Genomic DNA, 27,886 nt, shown 5'->3' with positions numbered 1-27,886 from the left:
TGCTGGTAGACGTTTCGTCGCCGAGGGTTTCACCAGCCCAGTAGTCAGCACTTCGGTGTTGACATGAATATCAATAATGTGATCATTTTTATAAATTTCCTGTTACAGAACTTTGAATTTTACGAAAAACTAAGGATTTCCTTGTCCCAGGAATAGATTACCTTAGCCGTACAAATTGACACAAATTTTTGGAATTTTGGATCCTTTATGCTCTTCAACTTTGTATTGTTTGGCTTTATAGCAATTTTGATATGAGCGTCACTGATTAGTCTTTTCGTAATAAATTATAATCCTGGTACTTTTGATAACTATTAATTAAAATCTTTTTGAAGAAACTATTTGTTTTGAGCAGAAGTTAGAAAAATTGTTTGATTCCCTTTGTATTTGTACAGATAATCGATTTATTAATTTAAGGTAGGTTCTATAGATTTCATATTAACAAAAGCTTAATAGCGTAAAACAGACGAAAAGTCACAACAATGTGTGGACAAAACAAACAAAGCTACATAAATTGTAAAAAAACATCATAAACAGGGATACAGCAATCAACATTGTAATATAATATTAATCACTATAAAGCAAACCGCTATGCCAGCAAAGAATTTTCTTTATTGTTTTTATTTTATTTTAACGGCAGTCATACAGGACCAAGCATCAATGTACATGGTTTGCCATGGGACTACGGTTATGATTTCACCGTAGATAAAATATCGCACTACTACTACTGTACCACTGTGATCATATGTGTTCTCTCCGTTATGTTCAGCAGTGTATCCATATGCAATTTCATACGAGCCATTATTTATTGAAAAAAAGCCATTGTTTGTTTGACTTATTATCGATGCCGATACAAGGTATAAACCCTTTGTTGTTATTGTGAACTTTCCATTGCTTGTTACACTAGACATATCGACATTAAAGCTCGACCGTCTTAATGTAAATGGTATTGGTTGACCTGCTGATATTGTTGATCCATCACCCTTACCAATACAAGCCGTAAAACCAACTGAAAAAATATAAACCATTATCTTGTATAAGTTGAAATCAATTTCAATCATCTTAATTCGTACATTTTTTAAACAAGTATGCTTTACCTTTCTCCAATCAGTCATATTTATTTGTACTCGCTATAATTTCCCAAAATATTTAAATACATTAAATATGATACAAAATGAGCACTAACGAGGTTCCCGATTTGGGACAAACCAATTAATATGTGTCAGGATTAAAAGATCATGAAAAAAAATCAGTGCAAATTTAAAAAAGTAACCTATTGTTGATAACTTTTGAGCAAGTTCATAACATGCGTTTTTCAAATTTTTATGATTGAATATTTGACAAACTTTTTTATATAACTGCAACATAAAAAAAAAAATTACAAAACAAATTTTAGATATTTCATATATTTTGGATAGTTTTGCGGTGTTTTGTATATAATATCATATTTTTTTTTATCATATGTAATAACTTCACTCGATTGCATTAGGGAGTGGTATTGGTTTCTAATAAATAAAAAGAAAAAAAAATGGCGAGTACAAAGAATTACATGTATAACTTGATATATATACTAGACAGGTACTATTGCTATAAATAGATAAACAATCATCCACATGTACTGTATATTGTGCAATATAAAAATAATATTGAATGATTTCAAATTGATATTTTACTCTTTAATAGTTGAAAAAGATTGAACGCTCGCAATTGATAGTTGTGAAACAAGTATTTTGGAAAAACCCAGATAGTCAACGTTTTGACTAATGCTGTAAAAAATTATATGCATTTATCGTATATGTAGCTGCATTAATGGCGAAAAGTTTGACCCCTGTCACCTTAATCTGCCTCGGGTTGGACCTTCATGAATAAATAAGATACTGAAATGAAATGATCATAATGTAATGCTCTTGGTGTACGGTCAAACCAAATATGGACAGCTGTCTGATCAAAAACGTGTTTTACTAGAGGCTTTAAGAGAAGTTGATTCTGAAGCGATAATCAACTAGAGACATATACGCGCGTTGATTGTGACATTTTTCGAAACCACTACTTAATGTTCAATCCAAGATGGCAAATCTACGTTTTGTTTCCAAATCTACGTTTTGGGAAAACAGGGAAAACAGGCGGAAGATATTACAGAGCATTCCAAATTTATAAGTCGAAATAATTTCATCGTGTATATAATCTATGATCAATCTGCTTTATTTCATACATTTCCCAGAGCATTGACATTACCGTGTTTCTCGTTTGAATCAAGACGACTGAAAGCTCTACTGATGTCTGAGGAAATTGAGTTCTGACGACTTTTTACATGGTTTGTGTCGGAACGAATCGAATTTTGCTCTTCTTCTAAATGTTGTACCTTGTCGTCGACAATAGAAACTAAAACAAAAGACATTGAAAGGATTATAATACAACTTTTGATTTAATCTTAAACAAATAGTCCCCGTTGTTGGTGACAGTCCTATTTAAAAGAACAATTATGTACCAATAATAAATTGGAGGCAAGGAAAGCTTATGTTCAATTTATTATATTAGCTGCACTCCTCAAACAATTATAGATCATTGATTATTGTCATTTTGCTTTGTTTGTTAGTAGTTATCAAAGGTACCAAGATAATAATTTAGTACGCCAGACGCGCGTTTCGTCTACATAAGACTCATCAGTGACGCTCATATCAAAATATTTATAAAGCCATACAAGTACAAAGTTGAAGAGCATTGAGGATCCAAAATTCCAAAACGTTGTGCCAAATACGGCTACATTACCTATTCTAGCACCGGACTCTGACTTCTTTTAAACTTTGTTTTACTATATGTATTTATGTGTGTTTGTTTCTTTTACACTAGATGTGGAATTGAAGGGATGATATCTCACAAAACAAGTTTAATGCCGCTGCATATTGAACGCCTTTCCTAAGTAAGGCACCTCTTGCATTTGTTAGTCTGATGGGATATTTAAATTTGGTTCCTTTGTATAATTGTGAATGCTGCTGAACAAGTATACGTTATTGTTAAGGTGACAGCTGCAGCCACCTTCAGGTGAACGATTTTATTGCTGCGTCAAAAACCAAATGATGGCTTAAACAATTTTTCTGTTCTTTGTTCAGGTTGTAGTCTTTTGAACAATCGTGGTACGGTCGTGGCGACATCAGGACGTAGTAAAAGCGTAGCGAGATCGTAGTTAGGTCGTGATATGATCGCAATGGTCGCTGTACTATCGTAGCGAGAGCGTAGCAAAAGCGCGATTCTAGTCAGACAGATTGCGCTACGATCTCACAGCGACGTTAATACAACCTCACGACGACCATCACATTCTAGCACGCTCGTATCGTCCTCGTCACGTTCGTCACACGACCTGACTATGTCTTTCAACGACTATTTCGAGTTTTACCCATGCTCATTGTCATTGTCACATAAAACATATAAAATCTCTCCATGTTTTGTTTGTTTGAATGTAAATTTGACCTTATGTCCATAATTTCAAACAGCTCAACCATGCTTGACACAACTTGGGTCAATATCTTTAATTGTTTTTATATAGGCGGTAATGGTAACGTTTTTTCCTCTAGCTCAGTCCATTTCGTAAAATTGGATATGTATGACAGCTCGTTTCGAAGCTCTGACATTTTCACATATGTGGTTAAATTTTCGGGGTACGAATTCGCAGTGAGATGACTTTTTCTGTAAATTAGCATACCTGGAACATCCTTTCGTGATGCGGCTTCTTGTGGTAAAAAATCCCCTTTTTAACACAACAAGTTCTTTGAAAATGTAATACTTTGAACACATTAAATAGCTCTATAGTTTTTACACATTTATTCTATGTTCCTCTGCTTTCCTAATCACCACACATGGTTAAGCTCAGTCATTTGTAAAAAATAGAAAATGTCCAATATCACTATACAGAGATTTTTTACTTGACTTGTGAGTTCCTCATTTCGAGGCCCAATAAGGATATCGTCCCATCTGAATCATTCCCACTATTGTTCAATAAAATATCATCTTTTGATATTGATGGATCAGCAAAATATTGTGATTCAGGTTGGACTGGTTGATCAAATCTCTACTGGATCAGAATTCGTATCAGAGGTTCCTCTGACTCTCTCTCTACTGGAACCCTTCCATCACGCCCACTGGTGATCTGGTAGATTTTGGTGGCTTTCCTGTGATGCTTTCGAAATTCTACGTATTAATGACGATAAGATAATAGAGCAGCATTTACATGGAACATGATTTTGATGTTTCTGTTGAGAGCGTAATTAGATCGCGATATGAACGTGGTAAGATCGTAGAATGATTGTAAACAGAGTGTGCTATAATCGCAGAATAAACGTGGTATGATCGTGTTGCAATCGGATAGATCGTGATATGATCCTATTGAGAACGTGATGGGCGTCGTAAGATCATGATAATCGCAGTGAGGTCACATAATAAGCGCGGTGACAACGAGGTATACCCGTAGCGGAATGTAAATGATGGTTCTCTTACAATATTTTAGAATGCACGGATACGAACGGTATAATTTGTTCATATACACATTTTGATTTAATCTATAATAAATCTTATTTTCGTTACTTAAATTACCTCACCTTTTTGTTCATTAACAGATATTCTCTTGACAGCCAAATCAATGTTTGATGTCACTGATGCTTGGAATGTTTTTAAAAGTTGGACATCGTCTTGGTTGCCAGCCAGTTGAAATTCCAAAGTCTTCAATTCATCTTTAACTTCTGCTGTGAAATTATCTTTAAAAAAATATAAAATAATACCTCCCACAATACAATCAAAGCTGTTATTGTTTGAGAAAAAAACATAACAAAGGTTACTCACTTTATATTAAAAAAACACCATTTAATAAGTTAGTGAGGGAATAAAAAAAATCATCATCAATCATTGCCATAAATTACATTAGACATTGACATATCGTTAGAAAATGATCATCAGAGAAATACGGAGAAAACGGCCAGCGCAGATTAAAGATGTTTGTTACTTTATACGCCTTTTGAATGTCTGTTATAAGTTGATAGTCTATATATATTTAAAGGAACTAAGAATACAGAAAAGGGAAGGTTCCGTGTTCTTGTTTTCGAAATATTTGATTTGTTAACTTGGCTATAAATAATTCTCTTTTGATTTTTTATACATTTAACAATTGCACCTTTAAAAAAAAAACTATGAAAAATAAAAACACGTGTTAATCAGAAAAAAATGTAATGGCAATTCATGGAAAATCACATAGGATTTCGAATATCTAATACGATTTCAAAAACACTAGAAGCGAAAATCCCTCTTGTGAACTCTGGAATTTCTCGCTACATTGAAGACCCATTGGTGGCATTCGGCTGTTGCTGCTCTATGGTCGAGTTGTTGTCGCATTGACACATTCCCCGTTTGTTAGAGGCTGACAAGATAGGGGAAACAATGTTTTCATAAGAAAGCTTCATTAGCAGCTTTCAAGGATTCGAGGCAAAATAGAATTATTTTATAAACGAAAGAAATATAGTTTTTTTGGGAATGGTTTCTTTAATTGAGATTAAATTGTTTAGCATTTTTGGCTGTCACGAATTGGGGTTTTACAAAAATGAATTCAATATATTTTTTTATCAAGAGTATATTAAACATATGTTTTCAACTCTAGATCTTGTTTCGAAGAGGGATATACACTTCGTTTTGATGACGATGATTTTTATACAATTTATCTATCTGGATCTTGTAACGAGACCACAACATCTTTACTAGCGATTCAAACACGATATATAACAAAATAAATCATTCCGTATTCTATATCTTTTGTAAATTCAAGTAAACATTATTCTAACATAACCTTTTCATCATTTTTAAATAGATAATATAAAGTTTTGAAGATGTGGTATAATCGCCCAGATAACTACTTGTACATACGCATGCACATTGAAAATAGCCTATTTTTAATAATGAAATCGACGACTGCGGCCCGTCATCTACTTATTACTGAAATACCGTTTACACCGGTTGAAATCTTAGGAATAGAGGAACAAATGGAATATTGTCAATGTATGCCACAATGTCGATTACGGGGGACCTCAATGCCACAATTGGCGTAAAAATTATACACTAGCTTGTTATAGAGATACATATTGTGCCTTTTGCAATTTCATTATTAATAATTTAAAAGTGTGTTTCTATATGTCTTATGAATTGATTCCACGACTTAATGTCGAAAATAAAAATAACTTTATTATTGTGCTCTTTCTAATAAAATATTGAATTGCATTGAATTGAATTGAATTGAGTGTATGAACTATCATGATCAACATCTTTAAATGATATCAAAATGATTTTACCTTTTTCTTCTTTTGTAGAGATTACTGATTCTTTATAAAGTTTCAATTGTTGCACGTCTGTAATTAATTCTTGTTGCTGTCTTCCTAATTGCCTCACTTCAGCGACGATCTCAGACGTTAAATTACCTTTAATGACAGGGGGAAAATAACATTTTAACAAATGCAGGAAAAGTGTTATTTTCTATATGAATTCAAATATTTTACATTTGACTGCCCTATTGTTTTCTCTTCTCTATTTGAAAAGTCCACTTTCCTTTTACTTTATCTTGTTCAAAATATAAACCTAACATTGTATGACATTGCCTGTATCCAGGTACCTTCATAAAAGAAATAAAACATTCCGAACGTTTTATCGTATTTCTGTCTTACAACAATCATGTTATTTTATTGGTATTTATGGGGTTTAAATATTTTTTCTGCCGGAAATAATGTTATACCATACATTGTATAATTTATATTGAACAACTAATGTTAATGCTTTAACTCATTGTGAACGTTTTCAGATCTTGCTTGCTTAAGAGATTGAATTATTGGAGACTACAGAAGGAATGTTGCTATGTCGATGTCTTTAATCTTTTCTCCGATTGCTGTCTGCCACTTTTATTAAAATTTCTGGAACATAACGACGTTTATAACAGATTACATCCAAGAATATTAATCCTTATTGATTTACAATTCGCAACAGAAATCAATATTTTTATAGACTTGGGTTTTTAATCCATTTTTTTTTTTGTTTTGATAATTTTGAGTGACGAAAATCAGATACGAAATGATGATACCCTGGTGTCGCCACTACAATTGTCAATTCGTGACTGAAACAACATTTAGTGTAGAATTAGTTTACTTTTTATGAGGTTTTTGTGGCACATATTCTTTTAAAAGTGTGTTCAGTAGACTACTGAAATTGAGAATGGAAATAGGGAATGTGTCAAAGAGACAACAACCCGACCATAGAGCAGGCAACAGCCGAAAGTCACTAATGGGTCTTTAATGCAGCGAGAAACTTGCGCACCCGGAGGCGTCCTTCAGCTGGCTCCTAAACAAATATGTATATTAGTTCAGTGATAATGGACGTCATACTAAACTCCGAATTGAATTATACACAAGAAACTAAAATTAAATATGTTTTTTCATAACTTTACAATCTCCCTTTAATTTCTTTGATAACTTTTGTTATTAGTTCTAGTATTTGTTTTCTTACTGCAACTATTTGTCATACCTGATCTTTCATTTTCCTCTATTGCACGAGTTTCCATTTCGTTTTGTTGATTCTTCATTTGGTTTATATCTCTGTTCATAATGTCAATCCTGTTATCCAAAACTAAACTTTCTAAAACAAAAAAATCTATTTTTTTAGCCTCTTGTTAATCAGCAAAAGGACGTCTAATGGTTCTATTATGGAATTAAGGGTTCTTCAACCAACAATAAATTATCTCCGATAAATAGCCAAATTGTGCGATAAGTTGATCAATCAATTGCAAATAATCAAGATAATACATCTGAATACAACTTCTACCTTTTATAATCTAAAGAAAAATATAGGAGAACAATATTGTTATTACCTGGGAATATAACTAAAAAAACAACAACCCCGGAACCAAAGACTTAGGATAATCAAAAATGGTACTCCTTAACCCTTCACAAAATCAAAAATTAAATTATCACACAACCAACGTTACACATGGAAAACAACCGTTAAATCCTGACTTTTAAAATGCATTTCCCAAGGAAAATAATAGATTTTACAACTAGCATGAACTTCCAATTATATAACAGTTGTTTGATAGTTCCGCTGTATTGATGAAAATGGGAACAAAATGAGCAACATTAACAGACATTATTGGCTAAATTGATAATACTAATAAGTACCAGCAGTCAAAAACTGCGTGGATATATACTATGAAATACAACACAACTGTCTAGAAACACCAACAAAAAGTTAATGTAGTAAATAGTGCATATAGTACATATAGTACACATAATTTAGCAAATGAATCTTACCAAGACGCCAACAAAAAATGATTGTAGTTGATGGAACATGCCGTAAATAAAAAGATAATGTCATACTCGAATACAATTTTGATAAACAGTACAAATTGAATAAAATATAAAAACAATAGCAAACAAAATAAAACAATTCTAAATACTTCTTAAAATTGTTGTATTCTTGTCTCTCGATTTTGCTAATGAGCCTTGTCTATATGTCTTTTTTTGTGTTGACATATTTGTTTGTTTTACAGTGATAAAGATTATAACACAGTGTTGTCTGCTGTGTCCCTATTTTGAAATTTTTACCTATTATGTATGTTTGTTTTGTTTGCATATTGTTATCAATATAATGTACTATAGAACTATTTTACGTGGTAAATTTCAGAAAAAAAACTAGCTGGTCTTTTTCAATGATATTTAAAATGTGATTATAAATGATTATTTCATGATAATTTCAAACGTTCATAAAAAGTAGAATAACAAAAACAAAAATACCGAAATAGGAAAATTCAAAACGAAAAGCTCGTATTCAAATTGCAAAATCAAAAGTTCAAACATATAAAACGAATGGATAACAACTGTCACATTATTTTTTAGGATGTACACGATTTCTACGCTGATGGTACATTCAAGTGGAGTCGTCGATTGATTTCATGTCGACATGTGGTGCGTTCAAATGGTCTAAAAGTGGTACCGGTAACGATTTCGTGCATTTCCCTCCCTTGCATGTATCATTATTCTCACATGATATATTGCTTATTATCAGACAAAATAGAATTACACCTATTTTATAAAACATAATATTCCATTTGAAATTTCCCATATGCAGTGTATGCAGCCTTGCTCAGAAATACGTTTACCAATTTTATCTAATGACCTTTATATATTTATATTAGATCAAATTCAGGATGCAAACAAGTGGTTAATTTTATTTACATTGCAAACATTAAACAGAAAAAAATGTTTGAAGATGTTGTAAACGGAAATTATTTTAAGTGTTTACACTTAAATCTAATATCAATCTTATTTTATCAGAGATTCTTCCTCACAACTTATGTATTTATTGTCGCCTATGAATGAATAGATACTACCGCTTTCCCTGAAACAGTTAGGTGCAATATCAAAATATTATTATTCTGTTTTGAAGCCAAATGATATCAAGTCAATAGTCATTTTACTTAAAATTTGTAAAAAAAAAAAATATAGAAACCTTTTCCAATAATTCTCAGTAAAATTTTTCAATCTGTTACAAAAAATAATATCATTGATATACACACTGCAGTTTTTCATGACAATAATTTTGTGTATACCCTACCATGCGATCAAAGACCACCTAATTATAATATGACTTCCTTCACCTGCCTTGGGTACATAAAAGGTCAACTGAAAACCGGGAAACGCAATACTTTTGTTTACCTTTTAGGTGAAATTGGGTGCAGATAAAAACACTTTCACAGCTTATTGTACATTGAATTTAGCTGCCTCATACTTACATGTATTATTAACACAGTGTGACTGCCACATTTTAAGATAAAAACCATTTGACTTCTTACTGATGAAGAATATTAGTTATCTGAACTATTTGACATTTGTTCATGATTTTATCTTTTTTTGATTATGTTGTACCCTTTTAGACTTGCTTTTTATATTATTCCAGACGTGTTTCACTTTCACAAGTGATCCAATGAATGGATCTGTCGTAGAGTAATATTCAGGCGTAACTATCAAAATAGCTATTTCTGTGAAAATATGATCCTTTACTACAGATATTCAGCTAATCAAAGTGGTCACAGTGATGGTAATGCTGTCGAGATAATACACGTAGTATTCCTATTAGATGTTACGTGTCTCATTGATATTTTTTTCATTTACGATAGCATAATACTCTCGTATCAGGCAGAGAATGTTGACCTCATCTATAAACATTTAGTTATTGTTTTTGAATCTGATACGCACTATTTCAATTGAAATATGTTCAAATATGTGTATATTGAGAAAGTGTATTTCAGATTCAAGCACTGTATGCCAGAAAACGAAATACTATTTCTGTACTTTTATTTTTCTGAAACAAAAACATTAATCGCCTAATTTATTTTTACCTTACCGTACTAATGACGGCTAAAAACGTGCACTTAAAAACAATCATTTTTGGTTTAAATCTTTTATTATTATTCGTGTGTTACTGTCCATTATAAATTGTTATATGAGAAGCATACAATATACGTAGTTAATGCAGCCTTTGAAAATCCCATAATAAATTAAGGCAACAAGATATAATTTTCTTCGTTTTTTTTTAATTTTCAGACCAAAATCACGGGTGTCATTCGGTTTAACGAGAGAAATGATCGTGAAAGAATATCTAACGGCGGTCAAGTATTGAGAGACGATCGTGAAAGTTCTGGTAACGGATCGTGAAAGACATTTAATCGAGAAGACATATAAAAGGTCAATACATATTCTAATTTAATTAATTACACAGACAAATTTACGACAAAATAAAACTGTCTGTCAAAATGGTTCAACATTATGATCCATATGTGAGAATATCCAGTTTTAAAAGTACATAGTTATTACAAAACAACAAAAGGCAGATTGCTTATCGACATTTCAATGACATAAAAAATGTAAACAAACATGATTTTTTCACAAATTCGATTAGAAAAACTACTTTAATACGAATAAGGGCATTCTATTTGAATTAATCAAATAGTTCTCATAGTTATTTTGTATAAACATAATCTGAAACTTGGTAAATAAAGAACTATTTACACAAAAATTGATTTTGCGGATCGTGAAAGATCACGTACCGCATTTTTGAAGATCGTGAAAAGGATTGTGAAAGATCTGATGCTACGAAGACGTTCAAATTATTTTTCAATTATATCACAATTAATATTTGTTATTGGTATTGAGAAAAGCTATTTAGGTCAACATCCTCCACAGCTTTAAGCTTTTCAAAGTATTAATTTTTTTCAGAAAATGAAATGTAAAATAGTTGGATGATTGTAGGATGAAGCTTTTTATTGTCATGTGAAGTACTCACTTATCACGAGTTGTAGGATACCCACATTTTGTATATTGGATCCTATAAACTACATGTCCATCAGACAGGATTGACCTGACCCCGAATTTGCCTTATTTCATGGATGAAGATTCATTTTTGTGGTCAAGTCCGTATCGCGGATTCGTTAAGCTTTAGGATAACTGTCTGTTGTTATGATTGTGAGGTGTACATTTTCTGCAAGGTTTCAAATAACATCGAACTCATTATCATGCATCATTCGACAATGCTCGTTTAATGTTGTCTAGCCTTTAGGATATATACCTGTATGCTATAGCGCCATGGTACTTCGTGTATGGTGTACATGTCTGTCTGCATGTTTCATATATGACCATGATGACGTCAATTGTATTTGATATATTGTATGATAGTAAGATGTCTATGTCTGGCTGTCGGTCAGGATTCATATACTATTGACCTTATGTTTTGAATTAATTGGCCAAGCATAACTTTTACATTTGTCAGTTTTAAGGCACTGTAAGGATCGGAACACATTTATTTGGTCTACGGGATATTTGTAGAGATCTGCATGTCATGGTTCATCTGACCTTGCACTCTTTTTATGAACCATTGACAATCATAATTTAAAAAAAAAGAAGATGTGGTATGATTGCCAAAGAGAACTATCCAAAAGAGACCAAAATGACACAGACATTGACAACTATAGGTCACCGTACGGTTTTCAACAATGAGCAAAGCCCATACCGCATAGTCAGCTATAAAAGGCCCCGACATGACAATGTAAAATAATTCAAACGAGAAAACTAACGGCCTTATTTGTATAAAAAAATGAACGAAAAACAAATATGTAACACATAAACAAACGACAACCACCGAATTACAGGCTCCTGACTTTGAACAGGCACATTACATAAATAATGTGGCGGGGTTAGACATGTTATCGGGATCCCAACCCTCCCCATAACCCGAGACAGTGGTATAATAGTACAACATAAGAACGAACTATAAAAATCAATTGAAAAGGCTTGGTTATCGTTCAATCTCAAATTACTCGTTTTAGTTGTTGTTTTTTTTTTAACTTTCGAGGTAAAGTGTTGAATAAAACAAATAGCTTTAATGTTCATCCTTATCAAAATAGTTACAGTCTTCAAAGATTCTGACCTAGAATTTTCATTAAATGTCTTTCACGATCCGTTACCAGAGCTTTCACGATCGTCTCTCAATACTTGACCGCCGTTAAATATTCTTTCACGACCATTTCTCTCGTTAAACCGAATGACACCCGTGAAAATCTATAGGACATTTGAAATATGTAATCATGCTCAACGTTTTGTAAATGTATTGTCATAACAAACCTAGCCAGTTCTCTCCTCATACGTAGTGGAATCACTCATTTCAATTTAAAGTACAAATATAAAGAATTATTAACAATTTTCTCTCATGTTACAACGTAATATGACCTGCTCTGGCTTAACTACCGGAAACTATTAGCCTACATAAAGTATTTATATAAAACACAAAGACATATATTTATGTATGGATCTCTGAATCAATAAAATAATCCTAAATAAGTTTCTTTACTATTATTCTTTGAAAACATAGAAAATGGGTATACATAGATTCGCTCAAAGTTTTATTTTAGTAATAATTTAAACTGGAAATTTGCATTGCCAATCTTTTTTATTTCATAAATTCACCGAACGCTCGAGCACACACATCACATCTACGACAAAAGATATAACAACGACAATAGATAAAACAACTCCTTCAACAAATATGCATGACCATTCTAGCCTTCTCGAATCTCATCGTGAGTTCTTGCCTGATATTTGATGTGTCTCTCTCTCAGTTTTAGTTTGTAACCAGGATTTGTTTTTCTCTCTCACTTGATTTATGAATTGCGAACAGCGGCATACTACTGTTAACTTTATTGGTTTCCAAAGTGTAGTAAATACTATTTTTTTAACAACTATAAATCTCACGAGCAAGCTTTGAAAATTTGGTTGAAATTTTTGCTTCCAAAATGTCGTATTTGCACTTTAACTCTTTTTCTGAATGGTTGTTAAGAAAAAATGGACATAAATGGATAACAAAAACTTTAACCTTGTTTTCACAGAAATAAAGAAACGTAAAATGTTTTGATTCCAAAACCATTAATACGACATTATACAATTTTCAAGTCTATTGGAAATATTTTGAAAGCAAACCTTTTCAAGCAACTGAGAACGGCTATTTTGTCACACGTCTTACATTGTATTTCAAATTGTTGGTTTGATTTCCTCTTACCAAGCTGGTTTGTGTGGGAAATAGTTTTATCGCTATTTTGTGCATTTTTCCGTTGATCTTTTTTTTTTTGTGATAATCATTCATGCCATGCTACTCGCTTGAGATGGAAAATTATCACAAAGGAGGCACGTGGCGTTGCTAATTAAATTGACATGAAATTAACAACGTCGTCATAGATAAAATAGCGATAAACAGATTATCATTGGTCATCTCAACTGGATTGCTTTTCTCGCTTTAGCCTTACTGGTATATGTACAAGTTTCACAGTTTGTACCTGCAGTCGTCGGAGATGTAGTTTTTTACGTAATAAAATATGATTTGGGAGTGCCTCGTGATTGTAGTATGCAATCGAAAATATCGTATTCTAACATCCATGAACTGTATTTATTGCTTTATAAATAGCATTCTAATGCAACAACGTTTGTAACGTTCATTTTGATTGGATAACGTCACTTTCTTACATGGCATCAATTGACAATTGATGCTATGGGACGTACGCGCAAGCGCAGACGGCATATGACAGATTTTAAATACATGTTTTAACGTTGTTTTCTGTCAGTTTCATTAGAATGGAGATAACAATATTGTAGTTTAAGCTCCGACGGCATCAATTTGGGATTTGATGGTCGCAAATACCCGTTTACTATCTCCGCTAACGCGTCGCCAGTAAACTTAATTTGCGACCATCAAATCCCCAATTGATGCCGTCGGAGCTTAAAATACAATACAGTTATCTCCTAAATAATAGCCTAACGGTTTTCTAATGTACGGAAATTTGTTTAGTGAAATATCGTTAGATTGGCATATTCTTTTAACATCTAATAACACCTGCTTATTGTCAAAGACTGTATGATGGTTTCAAGATATCTTTACATTTTTTATTTTGTACATTTTATTGTCTGGCAGTTGTTACAGGCATCAGTAACTTCCGTAAGGATCTAGTCAATCGAGTCTTAAATATCGATTTTCCTAACGACTTACTTGTACTGGTGAAAAACTTAAAATAGGAATATTCAATCAAATCAAAAACACGAATTTTGAAAACATTCAACTAAATGTTTTGTTTCAGCAAACTTTTAAGGACATAACCTGTTTTTTTTGTACTGCGGAGAATGACATTTTTGTATTCTAACAATTACATAACTATTAAAAAACATGTCATGCTATGTTTCAAAACAATCCATAGTTATGATTTGCAAACATAAATCGAGAGCATTCTTTAATTGTATTCTATTTCCATTATGTACAAATAATCACTTTGCGTCGTTCTTTACGTGACAGCATCATGCACATTTTAACAATGCAAAGGAAAATTAATGCAACTATTATTAAGCACGTAATTCTATAGTTGTAGAATAACAATATCATCTTAAACATTCCTTTCTTCTTTAATCAAATTTAAAATTGTTATAAGAACGTTGATCGTGTGCACATTTATAGTATGAAACGCCTCCAACGGACTTCAATCAACGCTTTTACAACCACATAAACGTACAAAAATCAGCTTCAACTTTGAATAATACAACAGTAGGATATGTTAATGGGAGGAATGGATCTGACCACAAAAGGGATTAGACTTGATGCCCGACAGAGTAAAATTCTTTTACAAATGCATTAATCATCTGTATTGTATTCATCACATCAATACTCAGTCGAAATGTCCCACATACAGTTACAGTTCCGACGACTGTTCAAATCTATAAAAATCTGTGACAGATAAAATATGCCGCATGTTTAGACGAAGACACATTGTAATTTTGTGTAAAGAGCTAATCCCCGTTAATTAGGACCATTTATTTTAAATTTGGTGGGGGTATCACCAGCTTAGTAGCCAGCACTAGCAACTATTGATATAGTAAGCTTCACTGATGAGTTTGTAATAGGCGAAACGCACATCTGGCGTTATTAAAAAAATCCAATCCTAGTTCCTATGATGATTGTATTTACAACCACTGGGTTAATATCGTACTGCTGGTGGAGTTTTTATTCGTCGAGAGTATCACCAACCCAGAAGTCTGTGTTGATCAGAATTATCATTGATATGGCTATAATGATAAATAACTGCTTACCAAACTTATAATGTTTGAAATACTAAGATTCTACCCCAGGAATAGATAACTTTAGCTGCATTTTGGAAAACGTTTTGGAACTATTGGTCCTCAGTGCTCTTCAACTTCGTACTTTATTTGGCCTTTTTTAACTTTTTTTTTGTGTTTTAAGTATCAGTGATGAGTCTTTTATAGACGAAACGCGCGCCTTACGTTAATAAAACATTTTAGTCCTGGTATCTATGATGAGTTTATTAGTGTGAAAATGTAACGCATTAATTGAGATACGCAAACGCAAAACAATGGGACAGAATTCATTTTACTACTTTCTTCATATTAGAAAATGGGAGTTGTAAACCGGAAAGTTGAAATGATCAACTTTGTCAGAGATTCTAATATAAATTAGGCCAGCTGTGTCAATATCAAGGAAATTATAAAGCCACTGAACATTAAGGTGTAAATCTAGTTAGAATTTGTACAACTCGATCCACGTCCTAAAGACATCACTTGTTCAAGATAACTTCTAGACAGTACCAGCTACTGTCTCAGTAGAATACATATTTTAAAAATCTTCTTACATCTATATATCTATATATATATACAAAATCATTCTTTAACAATATTACTGTGCCAAAAAAAAGTAAGAAAAACTCAACAATTTCATTTAGTTGTTGGTGTCTGTTCATTCTGTCGTATGACTTGCAATGTGAATGTGTGCAGAGAACATGTGTTGATAGTGCAGGAACTATTTCCGTACCAACCTCGACAAACATAAATCTCTGTTCGATAGAGTTATTGACAAAAACAGATTAATAATATTAAAAACACTAAACTACTGAAAAAGTTATGAAAAAAAATCATTGTATTAACTGTGTTGTACAAAATACGCCAGCGATACATTTATACATCACGCGAGGTATACTGTTTTCTTTTGTTTTAGTGAAGTTTATCCAGTACTCCAACGTGCGCATATTTTCTGTGTCTATCGTTATAACATTATTTCTTTCTGGTATAAAACAACCATGTGTTTTTTTTTAAACAATTGATAACAGTGTTTATAATTATTTAAAAAAGCTTCAATGTTTCATTCTTGTCTAATTTTTAGCATATTTAAACGACTACGCTCTTTACTTATTATGAAACTGGTGAAAAATAAACACAAAAAAAAAATCGTATTGTCAGATTACAATCCCAAATTAGGTTACAGTCAGATGCCGTAGCTAAAAAGTCTTACGATATATTATAATGATATAAAATAACGATGGGTCAATTGAATAATTAAATGCATAACGTATTTTAAAAAAAATATATCTAAACATTGACAACTTTTTTTTAACTAGAACAATTCTGTATAGATAATTAAAATTTTCCAACGTAATTTTTATTCAGAAGAAGTTGAAGGTTTTAATCATGTCAGATTCTTCCTAGGAACCTGTAAAACCTAGTCTAATACAATACATTATGGTATCAACTGTAACCCAAAGTAAACTTTGTACTATGTCAGAATCGGCCAAACCAATTGCATCTAAAATGTTCAATCACAAACACGCTTTTTTTTGTGATTATGTTGAACTCATCTATCCCATCGAACTAGAGATAAAGGATAACACAAAGGCAGTTAATTCTGCCTAAAAATGAACGTACAACTAGAAATAAAAAATATGGGTCGGTTAAAAAAAACTTTACGACAAAAGAGATGAGTTTAGCTCCCATTTGTGAAATTTCGATTCCTTTGTAACAATAATCCAGTAGCGCTTGCATACGGTGTATATTATACATATCGCAATTGATACGATATTTCTGGGGTTGTATTTTGTATCATGAATTCCTTAAAAGAAGGTTGCTGCTCACAGGAGAGCTATTTAAGCAAGAGTTCAAAATGGTAAATTTCTGCTAACTTCGCGACGTTAATCGAATGTAGCCTTTCTGTGTTTCCTGTATTTAGTTGGAGTTCGATTTTCTTGATGAAGGAGGTGACAGCGGTGAGATTTTTGAAATCTTAAACTTTGTAGTCATATGTATCTTGGTAAAATTATTTTGTAATTCAAAATTATTCAAAATCAAATATTTATAACTTTGAACAAATATGCATGTTATAATTTGATTTTCACATTTTATATCTGTTTAAATCTAGTTGTAGTTTATCTGCAACCATTATATTCTTAATGTATTGCTGGTATTTGTGTTAATGTCATCCGTTTTACAGCCCGGATTTACAAGAAAATAAGATGACTTGATCCGCCTTAACTGCAGTCAGCTGTTAACCTAGAAAAAGCATTAGCATATAATATCTGGAAGAATATAAATGTTATTGAGCTATGAATTTATCACAAAATCCTTAACACGTTAGTTCATTTGCTGTTATTCAACGAAATTGGTGGATTAGAGGATGGAGATACATATATTTTATCAAAGTTTTATCTTTATAATAGTTTCTACTAGAATTTTGCAATGCCAGTCTTTTTTAATCTTAATTCGCGAACCTGTTCGACGTTTTGACACGCGCATGCTATATTCTAGAGCTGGTATGTATTAAATTAAAGTATGAAAATGTTATGATAAATATTGTTATCGTTATTGTATCACGAGTAAATTTACTTGATTATATGACGTTTTTAAATTTATGAAGATGCTCTGTAAGACTATTTTTATTGCTATATATTTTAAACAAAAATGATGTGGTCCATCTATTAATTGTGAAAAGAGTAGATTTGTTTTATATATATAATTCAGAAATGTAAAGATTGTGATTGAAGATTCAGGTGTACTTATCACAATACATCGACAAGTTTCTTTCGAGTGCATTCAGAACTTAAGAAAAATGTTTAGTCGTACTTAAAAGTATTAGAACCAGGATATATAAAATGCATACACCGACTTTAAAGTTGGTTTTAATAGTAAATGTACAATTCAATATATCTTAAAGATAAAATTAATAAGCTTTGTTAGATGCATTTGAGACAGTTCTGTACTAATTCTGTTTTGATGCGACTGTCGTACAAGGGCAAGATTTAGCTTTAAAAAAAAACAAGTTAAATCCACCATTTTCTACAACAGAAAATGCCGGTACCAAATCAGTAATCTGACAGTTGTTATCGATTCACTAGATGTGTTTTAGCTTTTGATTTTGCCATTTGTTTAGGAACTTTCCGTTTTGAATTTTCCGCTGAGTTCAGTATTTTTGCGTCTTTGCTTTATTTTTTATGTTAGTTAGTGATTGCAGTATCGAAGCTTAAACATTGGACTTGAAACTATGTTCAATCAGGGAATATCACTAAAGGAAACAGTACAGCCCTTAGATGGTGTAATCTTAAAAACAAACCAACGTGTATGGTGTTATGATGTATGGTATATGGTACAATAGTATAATGTGTACGATGCTGTAGTGGATCAAAGTTAAAAACCATACAAAATATTGATAAGAACTGATTTATATTTTCATACATTAATTTACAATATTGTGATCAATATGTACAAAATATTCAAATATTTTTAAATAGATAAATTATTTTATAGCACGTTTTCTTTGAAATTGAACTGCATTGTGGGTAATTTCGAATGGTTTAGATAGAATGTGTATGGTGCAAACGTGTATGGTGTAATGGCACAGGATGTATGGTGTAATTGTGCATGGTGAATGGTGTAAAGGTATATGGTGTTAGTGGGAAAATAACACCCTCCAAGGGCTGTATCAAGTAAAGACTATAATAAGATTTTTAAATTTTCTCATCTCGTTAAAAGATGAAATGCGTTTTTCAAACATGGCAAGCCAATTTAGCTTGATTTTTATAAAGGTATATTTAATATTTATTTAGATTTAAATTGTGTTTCCTTTTCAGATGCACCAACAACTTTGCCGTGTAAACCCAGAACCTTAACAGATGAAATAACAACGTTACCGTATAGATACCCAACTGAAGCAGATGCATCCATAACTTGGTCAGACAAGCTGACAACTCGCAAAGTATTCCGTTCCGTTGGGGTCTGTAAATTATGCAGATTAAAGTGCGATTGTGCATGTGTACAGAGAACATGTGTTGATACCAGTTGTTGTGGTAGTAAAGGCACTGTTACCGCTTCAACACCAACAACACTCAACAGTACTCCATCGTGATAGCTTTGCAAGCGATAACCTAGGTGTATGAAGAGATGATTGAGAAAAAAAGAAGCACGAATTGGAATGCATATCAGATTGATGAAACTTAAATTTAATATACTTTTAAATAACCAATTTTATCAAATTTTATTGCTACAAAATACAAAATGTAATATCGTTATACGCTCACAGCTACAGTTACTCAACCTAGGAAATATCATTTTTGTTTATCAAATGCTGACAAGAAATAACACGCGAGACACACGATGTATTCCCCCTATGGGAAAAATCTCCAAGGTTTTATCGATAATCTCATGGTAATATTCTGTGTGTTTAAATATGATTTAAGGTCAAGGAAGTTAAGAGAGAAAAATAAACTGATATAAACCTGGGATGCTTTAATTTTGAGCATAATCATGATAATGATGCATTATTTAATAAAATATTCTCATTTTCCTAATGAACATTAGATCAAACACATGTGTTGTAAGCTCAAAATTTAAAATGATTTAACGATCATGATATATCTCGTCGACCATATTTGTTTTTCTACATAAAAGATTTTTTTTTAGTTTCACAGCTATTGTAATAAAAGTGAGTTTTAACACAGTGACGGAATAGACAGAAAAGAATCTTAAAAAGGATTATATTTATTATTTCTTTTGCAAATATGCTTTTTTATTATCATCCCTTTTATAGCCAATAATCTTGAAAGTATAAAAAGTATATGTTTATATTGCAGCAGTTGAAAATCCTATGAATACCGTAGTTAGGCAATAGGATATCAAATTTTGCGTTATTTTGGTTTCGTACCTGATTAGTATGACATTATTAGAATTTTAAAAATGTTTAAAGCAGGATCGATTGTTAAAATATTGTTCAAAAAGGGATCTAGCTTGTTTTTTCGTTCGATTTTTTTTAAATCGTTGGTTAAATATTATTATCATTTTCACTCTCTTTAATGAGTTTTAGTCGGTCAGATATTCCAAGACGTTGCACTATTTGGTCTAGATTTATAATTGTGCGCTATTTACTTAAATAGATTATTAACACAAATTATCAGGATACTAGGTTTGTAATCGTAAGCTACTTACCTTCATAAATTAGTTATGCATGTTGGATATGAGATATCAGGAAAAAGTTTTATTTCATAGATATCTGAATTTATACATAATCATAAATAATTTTACTTATTGTTCTTTGAAAACCAAATTTTATTTTTAATCATTTCTACAAAAGTTTTGCAATGCCTATTTATAACATCTGGTATTAAAAACATTGAATTAGAATATGATCAAAATATAGATATAGTGTAGCATTGCTATACATTGGATTACTAGAAGTTTTAAGTATGAACTTTTCTTTTATCTCACGCGTTATAGTTTATTGACATGACTACATGATAAAATATATATTTCATGAGTAAAATAATTATAATTAGTTTTTTTTTAAATTTGTGTTGATAACAGATCACTGATTGTTTTTATTTAGTTGATTTAAATTTAAGTGCTTCTTCGATTCACCTTTTTCTATTTAAGAAATGTAATGTCGGGGAATAAGACAGTTGTTATGTCGTTTGGTGTGTTTGTACGTTTTAATGTCATGGTTGAATTATAACGGTTAAATGCTGGTTCACTCACATTCTTAGCGACATTAGATAAATGTCCAGTCACATAATTAGTTTCTCTAATTCTTACATTACTTATCCATTTCCTGACATGTTGATTTTTATTTAATCAACGTGTGGATCGTTTAATCTCAGTTTTCATTGGTCAAAATTCGATTATGACTTCGAATTTTCTTACTTTTCTCTGAATTCCATACTGTGACGCCACGAAAAAAGGCGACCATGCATGATGACGTCATCATTTTGCAGATCATTTAAAAAAGAAGTATTGAATTTGTCTGCATATTGTTTAAAAATCATTAAAGAAACAGATTCCACCACCAAATCTCTTGTAATACGATACTTATCAACTCTCGACAGTTAAATTTTAAATAATTAAAACGCTCGGCGAGCCTCGCATTTAAAATGTGTTAATCTAAATTTCTCGATTGGATAAATAACGTATCACACTCGATGCAGTGGTTGAATCTTTATGCAATTTGAACAACATTTCTCTATTTGAATGATTACAAAAACCACACTGATCAAATGTTTCTTAGCTAAAGTCTATCATTAATTCATGCATAATAAATTGATACTCATATCAGTTCGCAAACACGAAACTTAATGTTCTAATTTGACGCTAAAAAAAATTAAGCTAGTTTTTCACAGCATTTCCCATGACAATTAAACAATAAAACAATCAATTGTAAACAATTATGTAAAATGACGCACAATTGAAAATCTATGCAGTTATGAAACTATTCTAGAAGCTGTTGTAAGGAAGGAGCTGTTCATTTCATGTCAGATAAGGTCTCAGTGATATAAGCGTTTTCAAAATGATTTAAGGTGTTACCCAACACTTCCACTAAAATTTATTTGGCTCATTTAATTTTCATAAAATTTTGTCAACGTATTTACTTTGACCCTTTAACGAAAATATAAAAATTTCAAAAATTTTGAACCAACCGTTTTGTCAGAAAAATTACACAAAAAGACAAACAACAGGGTCACATCATGAGATAGAAAACTAAACACTTATCAAGACGTACCCAACTATAAAGGAGAGGGTTTGAGATATAATCTTCATATTGCTCAACTTGTTGTACCCGTCGTGCTTCTTCTGTATTTACAAATTTTGTGATAAGTTTAATTCGATGATGTCACATTCGAGGAAGAGAAGACTGGATGATAGTGATGCCAATGCCAAAGTGAACACATGCGTCTTCTTCTGTGATGTACAGATATTTTGCAACGGTAAACCGAATTTAAAAATGACATTAAAAACGTAATGGCTACTTGATTTAGTAAAACAATACACAAGTAGAAGTATCGACCCAGTGGTGTTAGTAATACCATTGACATTAAAAATAAAACATTCAATTAGAGTCTGTTCTGTAATAGTCTGGCAATAGAAAGTTTGGGCTTCAAAAGTCTTCATGATTAATAAATTTATACAGAAAATATACCTTTTTAAAACATTTGATATTTCACAAATAAAACATGGATACAAAGAAAAATCATTTCTTAAACACTGATAAAACCCATTCTCATTGGCAAAGTGATATTGTCATAAAAGAGGGCCAAAGATACCAAAGTGACATTCAAACTGAACCATCTGAAAATAAATACTTAACAGTACTGAATTGACTGCAGTCAAAATAAAAATAAATTAACAACAAAAAACATATCACATCTTCCTATATCTATCTTAAAAAATATTTAAACCTCTTAACAAGAATCAGGTTTTTAGTTTTGTTTGTATCTGTTAAAAAGTACCTAGAATTAATAAAATCAAAGAATGTAGCACAAAACTTAACAATACATACTTTCGTAAAGTATATCTATATTATTTTGGTATATGATTATTTCTAATCTCATATGTTTCTATTGAAAAGGAATGAAAACACTTATGATTGCATTGAGCTCTTCACGTTTTTAATGTTTTTATACATCTTTAACTTATGACATTGGAACACAATTCAAGACTTATTTCCATTTATATGAAACAAACATTAACATAGACGGATGACATCTTTCACTCTTTTCAGAACATATCTGTTGATACGAAACCATTTTGTTGTACAGCAGCGTACAATGTTTAAGGTTCTCGACGTTTTTAAATCAATGTAGATTTAACAATATCTCTTGGGTTTCACTTTACATAATGAAATGCCTGTACCGAATCAGGAATCAGGAATTTGTTTTCCATTCGTTTTTTTATGTGATTACGGTTTTTATTTTATAAAGACTTTCCTTTTTAAATTTACTTAAGAATTTTTTTTATTAAACTCTTGACTTATGACCATGATAATTATTAACTGAACACACTTTCACTAAACCAAAAGTTGGTAATGATCGTTATGATTTATGCTGTAAATCTACCCCCTATCTGACCTTACCTACAATAACCTCATTTGTTTTTGGTGACAATCAAAATTACTTCTTTTATTCACCTTTTAAAATATTTCTTATTGACATGGCGTATAACGGATTCTTGTCATAAACTTAAATATCACATTTTACATCTGCAGTCATTGAACCGATCAATTTAACTTTTAATGCAACATTTGTATGTTTCTTTAAAAGTAAGAAGGCGTAGCGAGATTGCAAATTAACAAATATCCACAAGACTAAAGTTCATTGGCATTATCATTTAAACGCCACCATATGGCTTTCAACAATGAGCAAAACTTATAACGTTATCATATAGTAAACCTAACAGAATCCAAAATCATTGTTCATTTCAATACAATCTCTTGTTATTTGTTTATTGCACCTTCTCCAAAAATCATAGGACATAGATATGATAGAAATTTGAGTCTATGGCATTTAGTTAATGTACTGATTTAAAATTCCAATGCATAGCCACAGGCATTCCAGAACCTAAAATAACATGGACAAAGGGAGGAGATAAACAGTTATGTCAGTGGTATGTTGTTATAGATAGTAAAAATAACTTGCTGTTTCTTGATCTGTCAAAAAAGGCTTTGCTAACAGAAATAACCATGTAAGTTTTAGATTTATATCATTCCGCTAATTCGAATATAATTTTATAATATTTAAACAACATTCCTGTTTCTATGTTTGCCTTACTGTGGAACGACTGTACACGACTGTTTATTTTTAATTTGATGTTAAAAGAAAAGCCCAACATTGTAAAAAAACAATGTTTGCACATGACATATTTTTCAAATATGACGTCATATTTGTGCTGTTTCAGAAAGTCAAATATCTGCATGACGTAATATTGTACCTTTTCAACACTTCGTATGTGACGTCATGGTTATGACTTTTTGCGTTCAGGCCTGGTTTGTCACTGAGGCGGGTGTGTCTATTTTCTGTGTTGGTCTTCAATGCATTATGTATTATGGTTTTGTTTTCTGTAATTAGTTAACGTCAGTTTGATCATGTAAATCTTTTATATTCATTTGATAAAATTTACTGTTTGTAATAGCATACATTGTTCTTTATAATAAGGATGTTCTTATCACAAGCAAAACATCCTAGCCGTATTTGGCACAAACTTTTTCAACTTTTGATCCGCAGAGCTGTACAACTTTGTCCCCCTTTTTTTGACTTTCGAACTTTTATATCTGGGCGTCACTGGTAAGTCTTGTTTGCATGAGGTGCGTTTTTGACGTAATGAATTTTAAACCTGATGCCTTTTGTTATCTATTATTCATGTGTTTTTTTATGCCTAATACGTTCTGCTATTTATTTGTATTGTAGTCCTGTATTATTATGTTGTCATTTTAATGTTATATTTAACAATGCCATCAAAGTGCGAGGTTTGGCATGCCACAAAACCAGGTTCAACCCACCATTTTTTTCTTTAAAGATGTCCTGTACAAAGTCAGGAAAATGGCCATTGTTATATCATAGTTCGTTTCTGTGTGTAACATTTTTACGTTGTGTTTCCGTTGTGTCGTTTGTTTTCTCCTATTTTTGAGTTTGAATTCACATTACTATAAGACGTGTCACGGTACTTTTCTATCCCAAATTCATGTATTTGGTTTTGATGTTATATTGGTTATTCTCATCGGATGTTGTCTAATGCTTAGTCCGTTGCTGTGTGTGTTACATTTTAATGTTGTGTCGTTGTTCTCCTCTAATATTTAATGCGTTTCCCTCAGTTTTAGTTTGTTACCCCGATTTTGTTTTTGTCCATAGATTTATAAGTTTTGAACAGCGGTATACTACTGTTGCCTTTATATGTCGACATTAGATTATCGGCTACTTGATTTATATAATTTTAATTGTAAAGCAATTATATGCATAGGATTATTTTGAGTATTCAAAGTTTTTAGAATAAGACATGGATAGAAAAAACTAATATTCTTTACGTGCCTATAGATGAAACTAATATATTTTATTTTTTAGAAATTTACCTAAAATATTATAATTGTCCGAAAAAATGCATCACTTGTTGTGACAATGATCCATGCATGTGACACGCATTTCATATTTCGTTTGTGGTGTTCTGGTATGCTGTCGTACATTCATGGGAGATGTCCGATGTCTGTGGTTTACATGTTTTGATCTACTATTATATTATTATTTTTATATCTCTAGGTGCTTAGTGTTTTGCGTTTCTTTGCGCTGTAATCTTGTACGTAGATTTGCCATTTTAGCGATATTTTTAACACTGTCAGATAAGCGAGAGGTTTGGCTAGTTATTAAACCAGGTTTAACTTATTTTCTAAATATATCCTGTACTAAGTCATGAATATAGCTGTTGTTCTCTGCAGTCCGTTTCTATGGATGTTGGCGTTTGCTTTTGTTGATAATCAGTGTTTCGGTTGTTCTGTTTTCTTCCTTTTATTGTTGATGTGTTTCCCTAAGTCTTAGTTTGATACCTGGAGTTGTTTTTGATTAACCGAATTATGATTATTGAACAGCAATATACTACTGTTGCATTTATTTGGTACGCCAAACACTCGTTTGGTTTACATTATAACAACTGGTAACATCCGAGACACACGAGTAAAAATAATATGACGGTGTGTTACCTTATACGTTAATTGTGTGCATTAATTGCATGTTATCTTTAAATGTTGATTTATATTCAGTTTCTAAATGATAGCAGATGCCAGTGGTATATTTATTTTCTAAATAATATTGCCTGAAAATTCTAACTAAGTTTTAGTTTCATCCTTACGCTATAGCTAATGAATATATATATATATAATCTGTTATAAAACACTTCTGACATTGCTGTTACATGTAATTGAAAACAGGTTTCACAAGATAATATCTTAATTGAAATCCGGATATCGTTGTGAATGTAATTTGTGTTGAAGTTAGACATATTCACAAAAAATAGTCAATTTATTAACACAACTTGCTTATTTTTATAATTGAAAGCACTATCCTATATGTTTTTAACAAGGTACAACTTATGGGTTCTCAACTAAAATTTGTAATTCTTATATATATACTATAACAGATTTGTTTTTTTACAATTTGTTAATTTTTAAGGTAAAATTATGTTGTATTCTACTAAATTTTTCAGTGTCCAGAAAAATGAAGAACTCATTAACAACATGGAATGTTACTGGATTTTCCTTAGTGAAAGTATGCACCACTTCTTACCAAAACACAAACTATCGAAATATAAAAGCCTATTTTATGGTACGTTATCTGTTTTTTTTTTTATTTTCTCCTGACATTGTCTGCTTTGACAGAGCTCGATGTTACATTTTCCATCAATAACAAGAGCTGACAAGTAACAGTATTTTTGTAAAGCTGATAATGGCTTACGAAAAGCTGCCACAACTTTTTGAAATTTGGATCATAATGCTCTTCAACTTTGTAATTGTTTGGCTTTATAAATATTTTGATATGAGCGTAACTGACGAGTCTTTTTAAGACGGAACGCGTGTCTGGTGTACTAAATTATAATCCTGATACCTTTGATAACTATTATGTAGGTACCAGGATTATAGTTAAATACGCCAGACGCGTGTTTCTTCTACATAAAAATCATTAGTGACGCTCAGATCAAAATAGTTATAAAGCCAAACAAGTACATAGTTGAAGAGCATTGAGGACCAAGCGAATGGAAAACAAATTTCACATTCCTGACTTAGTAAGGCATTTCCTTATGTGTAAAAATGTTAATTAAACCTGGTTTTATTGCTATCTAACTCTCCTCTTACTTGCATGACTACATTGTTTAAAAAAAACATGTTGTATACATAACGGCATATCTATCAATAAACAAAGATTTGTTTCTTATTTCTAAACGCTGACGCATAAGTAATTTTACAATTTAGATAACTAAATGATTATCAACATTGATTTTCGACATTTGAAAAGCGACCTCCGACTTTCCGTATATGACTGTGTCAGTTATTTGTTGGGATTTATTATAAACTGTTATATTGAAAGTAATGTTGATTGTGCGTTTTATAGATGAAACATGACTACATTTGTACAGCTATATAAATATGAAGACTTATGGCACTTCATATTGCAAATATAACGAACGTAAATGTTGGTATTTTAGAAGGT

At 31.5% G+C, this 27,886-nt stretch overlaps 1 protein-coding gene across 1 annotated transcript; it reads right to left on the bottom strand.

The window, feature by feature from the left end:
* Positions 1-538: 538 nt before the first annotated feature.
* LOC139528417 (uncharacterized) lies at positions 539-7,648 on the bottom strand. Its single transcript, XM_071324391.1, has 5 exons — positions 7,543-7,648; positions 6,324-6,449; positions 4,590-4,745; positions 2,233-2,379; positions 539-1,006 (listed from the first exon to the last, which is right to left on the bottom strand). The coding sequence occupies exons 1-5, from the start codon at positions 7,619-7,621 to the stop codon at positions 618-620; spliced, it is 897 nt and encodes a 298-aa protein (XP_071180492.1). The 5' UTR covers positions 7,622-7,648; the 3' UTR covers positions 539-617.
* Positions 7,649-27,886: the final 20,238 nt, after the last annotated feature.

The sequence above is a fragment of the Mytilus edulis genome, chromosome 6 (genome assembly GCF_963676685.1).
Source record: "Mytilus edulis chromosome 6, xbMytEdul2.2, whole genome shotgun sequence".
NCBI lineage: Eukaryota > Metazoa > Mollusca > Bivalvia > Mytilida > Mytilidae > Mytilus > Mytilus edulis.
Note: the sequence above shows the minus strand (reverse complement) of the source record. Positions and strands in the feature narration are given on the sequence as shown.